Source organism: Panicum hallii, chromosome 3 (assembly GCF_002211085.1).
Source record: "Panicum hallii strain FIL2 chromosome 3, PHallii_v3.1, whole genome shotgun sequence".
Taxonomy (NCBI): domain Eukaryota; kingdom Viridiplantae; phylum Streptophyta; class Magnoliopsida; order Poales; family Poaceae; genus Panicum; species Panicum hallii.
Window position 1 is genome coordinate 21,258,196 of NC_038044.1, and position 8,877 is coordinate 21,267,072.

General features: G+C 46.0%; 1 protein-coding gene and 1 non-coding gene across 2 annotated transcripts; one reads left to right on the plus strand and one right to left on the minus strand.

Annotated features, from left to right (window-relative positions):
* Nucleotides 1–3,547: 3,547 nt before the first annotated feature.
* LOC112888191 lies at nucleotides 3,548–3,684 on the minus strand. Its single transcript, XR_003227734.1, has one exon. It is a non-coding gene; the product is annotated as a small nucleolar RNA Z247 (small nucleolar RNA).
* Nucleotides 3,685–5,387: 1,703 nt separating this feature from the next.
* Nucleotides 5,388–8,430, plus strand: LOC112885959 (elongation factor 1-alpha). Its single transcript, XM_025951681.1, has 3 exons — nucleotides 5,388–5,532; nucleotides 6,237–6,721; nucleotides 7,305–8,430. The coding sequence occupies exons 2-3, from the start codon at nucleotides 6,260–6,262 to the stop codon at nucleotides 8,184–8,186; spliced, it is 1,344 nt and encodes a 447-aa protein (XP_025807466.1). The 5' UTR covers nucleotides 5,388–5,532; nucleotides 6,237–6,259; the 3' UTR covers nucleotides 8,187–8,430.
* Nucleotides 8,431–8,877: the final 447 nt, after the last annotated feature.

The following is an 8,877-nucleotide window of genomic DNA, read 5'->3' on the forward strand; positions in this document are numbered from 1 at the left end:
CCAAGGAAGTACTCGAAGAAGACCTTCAAGACGGAGTTTCAGAAGAAGTCGAAGACTACTTTAGAAGTATTCGAAATGCCTGCAGTACTCGGCTATGAAGTGCTCGGGGGCTTGTCAGGGATAGATCCCTTGGATACTGCAAAGAAGCTACCCGTGAGGAAAAAAAAGTCTAATTCCTATTAGGATTCCACTGTAATCCTATTAGAACTCATACCTTATAATCCTACTAGGACTCCTACCTTGTAATCCTACTAGGAACCCCATCCCTTGGGATATATAAAAGAGGGCAGGGATACTTAGATAGGCAAAGAACCAACAGAGAGCAGCCAATAGGCAACTCAACACCCAAGCGCAGGGCGCAATATACAACACCCCAAAATAGGACGTAGGGTATTACGCTACTCTAGCGGCCCGAATGTGTCTAAATTTGTGTCTTGTGTCCTTGCGTTCACCTTCAAGTTCTAGATCCGGCGATCCCTCATCAAATAATCACCTACCTTAGGATATCCCTAGGTAGGCCGACGGTAGAAACACCGGCAGCACCCATAACGCTTCGATATCTTGTTGCATCCTCAGAAGAAAGTAACTCGCCACCATCTAGAGACAGTTTTTCAGTAGGTAGCATGGGCGTCGGCACTCCTTTTGACGCGGTCATGTTGGTTCGGGCCAGAAGGTCTCGGGTATATTTGTGTTGTGTTAAAACCAAGCCGTTAGATTGATGAGACACCTCAATACCGAGAAAATAATGAAGGGACCCTAAATCCTTGACTGCAAAATCTTCTTGAAGCTGCTGTAGCAATTTATCAGTCGCTGAGGAGGATGAACTAATGATAATGATGTCATCAACATAAACCAACATGTAGAGATGGATATGGTCCCTGTTAAAAATAAACAGAGATACATCCGCCTTGGACACTATGAAACCCAACTGTATGAGCTTGGTACTAAGACGGGAGAACAAGGCGCATGGCGCTTGTTTAAGGCCATATAACGACTTATCCAACTTGAAGATATGATTAGGATATTGATCATCAACAAATCCTGGAGGTTGATGCATGTAGACTTCCTCATTCAACACACCATGAAGAAACACATTTTTGATGTCAATTTGCCAAATGCTCCAGCCACGAGAGACTGTAAGAGAGAGTAATAACCTGATGGTAGTAGGTTTGACCACGGACTGAACGTGTCAGCATAATCTACACCATATTTTTGTTTAAATCCTTTGGCCACTAAATGAGCCTTATAGCGATCAATAGAACCATCTGGCTTATGCTTTAATTTGAAGACCCATTTGCAATAAATAATATTGAGGCCATCACGTGGTGGAACGAGATGCCATGTCTTGTTCTGAATGAGAGCTTGGAATTCTTCTTGCCTCGCTTGGCGCCAAAGTGGATGAGCAAGAGCAACTGTATGAGACACTGGTTCAGCTTGCACGGTGACTGTAGAATAAGTGACAGTACCGTCGGTACGAATTTTGGGGCGCCTGATATTGTTCTGAAGACGGGTGCCGTACTGATGAACAGGAGTCGCAGCAGGAATATCACCAGTAGCAGCCATTCCGGAGGATGTGGGCTCCACAGAATCATGCGCCAGAGTGTCAGCAGGAGGTATAGCAGGCGAAGATGTCGCATCGCAGGAGTCATCCATACACGGAGCAAGTACCAGTGGACAGCTTTGGTCGGGTGCAGCCGAGGCAGGAACGGGGGATGAAGATTCCCGAGGCGCAATGATGGGCACGTCAGCGGGAGATAGCACCTGCTCCTGCAAAGTTTGCTCCGCAACCGGGAGTGCAACCCCGAAGATGCTGCGGTACTTGTATTCGCCGAATTTTCTGCGTCCAAGGGGTTAGCAAACACAGGAGATAATTGCACAAAATCACGCTGCACATTGGAACTGCTCTCATTAAAATGCAATTTGTGCATGAAATTACTTGGAGATAAATCTGATGATGTTACGGGACCAGGAGAAGATAACTTGTCAAAAGGAAAAACATGCTCATCAAATATGACGTCGCGAGAGATGTAAACTCGGCCGGAATTAGGGTCTAGGCATTTATATCCCTTGTGGAGCGCACTATAGCCGATAAAAACACATTGTTTGGACCGGAAGGAAAGTTTTTGTTTTTGGTAAGGATGGACGTTGGGCCAGCAGACACAATCAAACACACGGAGCATAGAGTAATTTGGTGGTTTGTGGAATAACCGTTTTAGGGGACAAGTATTATCTATGACACGAGTGGGAATGCGGTTAATAAGGTATGCAGCAGTAAGAAAAGCCTCATCCCAAAATTTCAGGGGCATGTGAGCATGAGCGAGGATGGCCAGGCCAGTTTTGACTATATGGTGGTGTTTTCGTTCAGCAGATCCATTTTGCTTATATGTATGGGGACATGAGACACGATGATCAATACCAAGGGATTTAAAGAAGGTGTTATGCATTTTCTGATACTTGCCACCCCAATCGGATTGCACGCATTTGATCTTAGTATCTAATAGGCGCTCAACATGGAGTTGAAATTCACAAAAAATGTGTGGGGCTTGAGTACAATCATGCATCATGTAAACCCAACAAAATTTGCTAAAATCATCAATAAAGCTAATATAGTATTTGAAACCACCAACAGATTGTGGAGCAGGTCCCCAAACATCAGAAAAAATCATTTGCAAAGGTGCTGTAGATTGATGAACCAAAGTACTATAAGGAAGTTGATGACTCTTTGCTACTTGGCATGCACTACAGACAGGAATACAAGACTCTCTAGGGAACAAAATATTATTTAAACGCAAAATTGACTGAACAATTTGAAAGAAGGATGTGCTAGTCTGGCATGCCACTGAACACGACCAGTAGACTTGCTTAACAGGGCTTGATTGAGTACAGCACCATCGCAAGCCTTGATTGGATAAAGATCAGCCTCACACCGCCCGTCCGGAGGCTTGTCCCCGTCTGCCGATCCTTAATGGAAAAATGACAAGGGTGATATTCAAAATAGACGTCATTGTCACGAGCAAGTTTATGAACGGAAAGTAAATTTTTAGAAATTTTAGGGACATGCAAAACATTACGCAGTGCAAGTGAATGAGAAGCAGTTCTAAGAGAAGCGTGACCAGTATGCAAAATATTCAAACCTGTGCCGTTGCTCACATGAACTTTGTAGCCACCATTGTACCGCTCACGAATAGCTAGACGATCGAGATTGCTTGTAATGTAGTCAGTGGCTCCTGTATCTGAGTACCAATTTTGGTCGATCTTGTAGGAGGACATAGCAACCATCGCAGAGGGGTCTTCACGGAAAGACTCATCCATCCGATGCCAGCAACGAACAACAGTATGACCTTCCTTGCCACAGATTTGGCAGGAGGGACGTGGACGACGGTCACCAGAAGGACGAGAAGGTGCATCGCCACACGAAGAGGGAAACCGACCCCTGCTGGAACGGCCGCGACCACGATTGCGGCCACGAAAATTACCACCGCGACCAGCAAAGTGTGCTGATGACGCCATATTTAGCTGCTGTTTAGAATGATGCCTGAGTTGACGGGCTTCAAACGTCATTATATGGGCATATATGTCATCCAAGGTGAGAGACTCCTTTGTTGTCATAGATGTGACAAAGGAATCATAGTCCGGACCTAGGCCGGCAAGTAGATACACGATCACTTCATCATCAGAGAGAGGTGAGGTGGCAACAGCAAGTTCAGATGCCAATCCCTTGATGCGTCTTCTTGGCCGTGGCCAGATCAGCACGGATCTGGACAACGTGAGCTCGTGTAGCGGAGCCGAACATACGTTGCAGCTTGTCCCAGGCATCTTTGGATGTACCAGAATCGACGACATCAGGGAGAATTTCCTCAGACATGGAGGAGAGAAGCCCACTCAGCAATTGTTGATGTTGATTGAACCACTTGACATACTCTGGATTGGACACCAGTTCGGCGCCATCAGCAGATGAAGAAGCGATCTGCTTGGAGGGTGCCGAGATCGTGCCATCAAGAAATCCCAACAATTGTGTGCTGTGAAGATAGGGCAGCAGCTGGCCACGCCAAATCAAATAGTTGGTCTTCGTCAGACGAACGGTAACAGCATGGTGGAGGGGAATTGGGGCAAAAGAGGTCGCCATGAATGACGATAGGAGAGAGGAGGTGGAGGAGCAGGTGGTGGAGGAGGAAGATTGGGTGGACATTGGTCAAGAAAAAAATCCTTGGCTCTAATACCATGTTAATTGGGATGCAATGCCTGCCTCTCAAGGGCCAGGGCGTTTAACTTATATAGCAATGATCGAGTACAGATTGGTTAGGATTATACGCGTATCAAATGCAACCGAATAGGAGACGCAGCTCCTAAAGATAGAAGAGTACACGCCAAGAAAGAAAGGCCCTTCTATCTATAATATAAGGATTTCTATCTTTTAACAGTAAGCAGGGTGAGATGTGTAGGGGAGAAGATATTTTTATTGTTAAAATAAGTGATTATTGGACTGGGGAGATGAGCTGTTGGATTGGATGTAGCTTGTAGGGCACAAATCCTCAACTCCTTTTTGTATGTCAATATAAAAGGTATGATATTCGATGAACATTACAATTGCAGATGTATCCAGACTTGTCTCCATCAGGGGTAGGCGGTCTCCAATCCTCAACTAAAGCAATGGTACAAACACAATGGCCCGCCTTAGCCGAGCTGGATGCAAATATTTTACTCTCACATAATTTTTTCGAAGAAGAGAGATTTTCCTATCACGTCTTGTTGCCCGTCCAATTCCAATTGATGATGAAGCATTGGAGTACAAACCATGGATAAGAGAAAACAAGTCACCATGCTCATCAATCCATCATAGCTGAGTTTGCAGTGTACATTCAATGTGCTGGATATCAACAAACAATAATGAAACTATGAGAAGCCATGAGTGCGCACAATAAGCCTAGTTTGGTAGGGCTTCTTCACCGGCTTCTCCAATGGCCACTGGTGAAGCCCTACTAAATGGGTAAAAATAAAATAGCTTCACCTAAGAAACCCACATGAAGCCCTAAAACGGCTTGCACTATAGACGTGGAGCCAAAAAGAAGTGGCTTCACTGGCTTCTTTTTCCTTTTCAAGTATTAAAGTCTAAAGAGCTATTGAAGCTATTTTACCTAATATTTTTTAAAATGGTTCCAGCTCCATTAGAGACCTGCTCTATCAAAGAAGTCACAGCTGGAGCCGTTTTGGTAGGAGCTGGAGGCCTACCAAATACCAAATGCGCCCTCATCTCGTTCTTTGAGCAGAAGAATATATGTATTATTTTCGAAAAAAGAAAGAAAAAGAAATTCGAGCACTGCTGTGTTTGCTCATTTTTGGCCCATGGGATGACTTTCGGGCCCAATAGCCCATTCCGGTGCCCTAGTGCACTTCCTTAAAACCTAGCTCCATCCCGTCCCCCACCCAATCCCCAGACGCAGCCGCCGCAAACCGGGAGAGCACGAGCAGCGACGCGAGGGGCGCCGTCACCTGCGCCTCCTCCTCCCGACGCAGCCTCCTTCTCTTCCTCAGGTGCCGTTCCGGCCCCTCCTCGCTTGATCTGTGCTACCCGACAGTGGCGGATGCAGGATTGAGCTCGGGGGGCTCTCCTGTTCTTCTTCCTCCTCCCGCCTCCCCTTCCCTCCTTCTTCCTCCTCAAATTTGTAGGAGGGGCTTAGGGGGGCTCCATGGGATTCCTGGGGGTAGGAGGTCCTTGAGCCCCCCATACCCACCGCTGGATCCGCCCCTGCTACCCGATGCTGTCGCGAACGGGATCGATGTTATCTTGTGTCGCCTCCTTGCGCTTGTGGCGATTTGGCGGTCTGGTGGTGACTGGGTTGTTGGTACTCGCATCACCGATTCCGTAGGGTTTGTGGGTTTTGCGTGCTCGGATGATTCGAGAATTTAATTCTTATGGTTGGATTTCATCTGGATCCGGATAGTTACGTAGATACTGTAGGTTGATTTGTTAACTATACTTGTGGATCGGATGTTTAGAGTGTAGGGTTGCTGTAATTCCTTTATATTTAGGAGGTTGCTGCTGTGTATCCGGCTCTGCAGTTGATGTTTATGTAGTTGCAACGTCCTTGTTTGATCTAGTTTCGGATCTGGTCTGTGAAATTGTTTTGTCTGCTGCCTTCAATTGTTTATTATATTATACTGCTTTTCAGATTCGGTGCTGATACTTGCTCGTTCTCTCTGTTTAGTATTTCTAACAACTGATTCATCTGGTGCAGCGGTTTAAGCTTCACACGCAGCCATGGGTAAGGAGAAGTCCCACATCAACATCGTGGTCATTGGCCACGTCGACTCCGGCAAGTCGACCACCACCGGCCACCTGATCTACAAGCTTGGAGGCATCGACAAGCGTGTGATCGAGAGGTTTGAGAAGGAGGCCGCTGAGATGAACAAGAGGTCCTTCAAGTACGCGTGGGTGCTTGACAAGCTCAAGGCTGAGCGTGAGAGAGGTATCACCATTGATATTGCCCTGTGGAAGTTCGAGACCACCAAGTACTACTGCACTGTCATTGATGCCCCTGGACACCGTGACTTCATCAAGAACATGATCACGGGTACCTCCCAGGCTGACTGTGCTGTCCTTATCATTGACTCCACCACTGGTGGTTTTGAGGCTGGTATCTCCAAGGATGGCCAGACCCGTGAGCATGCTCTCCTTGCTTTCACTCTTGGAGTGAAGCAGATGATCTGCTGCTGCAACAAGGTATAATCCCAGAAATTCCTGTCTTACTCTTATTCGTTATCCGAGATGCTCTTAAATATACATTTCTGCAGTCCAGCTTTATTTGTTTTGCATTCTGTGTGGTGAGGATACTCCTTTATGTTTCTATGACAATGCTAGTATAGTAAGTAGTATGTGAGTTGTCTTCTGAAAGCATAATAGTATGTGATAAGTGCCAATGCTTCTACTGATTCAAGGACAAGTGTTGCATTATTTAACTGTCTCATAAGATTGATCTTATTACTTAATGTGCTGCGTTTTAGTAATGGGATGTGTGACATACCTGATGAGGTCTTTATTTGTACTTGCTTTATATTTGATACTTGTTACAGGCTCACAGCCTGCAGATGCTAACTTGGATACGCACGTGATATATGATGATCTACCTATGTATAATTGGTTGTTACCGTTGAGATGCCACTTCAAACTACTTTATTTCCTAAAGAAGTGCAGTGTACTGTTACTTTTGATTAATCTGATGTTCTCGTGCATGTACTGTTTCCTTGCTGTTCATGCGATCTCTTACATTAAGCTAATACATGTTATGTTGCTATTTTGTTTGTAGATGGATGCCACCACTCCCAAGTACTCCAAGGCCCGTTATGATGAGATTGTTAAGGAAGTCTCCTCCTACCTGAAGAAGGTCGGCTACAACCCTGACAAGATCGCCTTCGTCCCCATCTCTGGTTTTGAGGGTGACAACATGATTGAGAGGTCCACCAACCTTGACTGGTACAAGGGCCCAACCCTGCTTGAGGCTCTTGACCAGATCAACGAGCCCAAGAGGCCTTCGGACAAGCCCCTGCGTCTCCCCCTTCAGGATGTGTACAAGATTGGTGGTATTGGAACTGTCCCCGTTGGCCGTGTTGAGACCGGTATCATCAAGCCTGGTATGGTTGTTACCTTTGGTCCCAGCGGTCTGACTACTGAGGTGAAGTCTGTGGAGATGCACCACGAGGCTCTCCAGGAGGCCCTTCCTGGTGACAATGTTGGCTTCAACGTGAAGAACGTTGCTGTGAAGGATCTGAAGCGTGGGTATGTGGCCTCCAACTCCAAGGATGACCCTGCCAAGGAGGCTGCCAGCTTCACCTCCCAGGTCATCATCATGAACCACCCTGGACAGATCGGCAACGGCTACGCCCCAGTGCTGGACTGCCACACCTCCCACATTGCCGTCAAGTTTGCTGAGCTCGTTACAAAGATCGACAGGCGATCTGGTAAGGAGCTTGAGAAGGAGCCCAAGTTCCTCAAGAATGGTGATGCTGGTATGGTTAAGATGGTTCCCACCAAGCCCATGGTGGTGGAGACCTTCTCTGAGTACCCTCCTCTTGGTCGTTTCGCTGTCCGAGACATGAGGCAAACGGTTGCTGTTGGAGTCATCAAGAGCGTCGAGAAGAAGGACCCGACCGGTGCCAAGGTGACCAAGGCTGCAGCCAAGAAGAAATGATGTGTTGGGTGGTTGATTCTGGGTCTGCATTTGGCATACCTAGATGCTTTATTATCGCTTAAGTTTTGTCCATGGTCATTGCTGTTATCTCGTGAAGTATTATTCTCAGCTGGCAATGTGCCCTCAGTCTGTGCGTCGGAAACATACAGTTTTAATGTTTTGGATTCGGCAAAACTTCAATTACCTGAGACTGATTTGTGCTCCTTTCGATGTTTGTTGAATGCAAGTGCTTGGGTATCTTTAAGTTCTCTCTTTCTCTGATCTGGTGATTGAATTTGATTGGTAATTTGTTCAGAGGTTGAAATACATCATCTATGCTCGTCTTGCAATTTTTTTTTTGTATAAGGCTGCTTGCATTAATTCTTCACGAGTTTGTTATTTTCCTTGTAGTCTTCACTTTTCAGCTAAGCATTTGCTGTTGTGGCAAGCATGCGTGTGTACCTGATATCTGTCGCCACTGTGAACTTGTTAGAATGTCTTCTGATTAGTAAGCTATTCTGATTAGTAAGCTAGGCAGATGTTCGATTAGTAGAGGCATTTGTGTAACGTTTACTATTTGAATTGCAGCACGCAACACTCGTCTTGTTTCGTAGTTAATGTTGCTGTTGCCGACCGTATCAATTTCGCTTGCACCCTTCTTTGGTAATTGGCATTTGGTCTGGTATGCTTGCGCAAATTATCTCATATATTT

Excerpts from the sequence above, each read along its gene's own strand:
- LOC112885959 (XM_025951681.1), top strand. The coding sequence starts at position 6,260 with ATGGGTAAGGAGAAGTCCCACATCAACATCGTGGTCATTGGCCACGTC. Across the intron at positions 6,722-7,304 it reads TGATCTGCTGCTGCAACAAG|ATGGATGCCACCACTCCCAA; the intron begins GTATAATCCCAG and ends TTTTGTTTGTAG.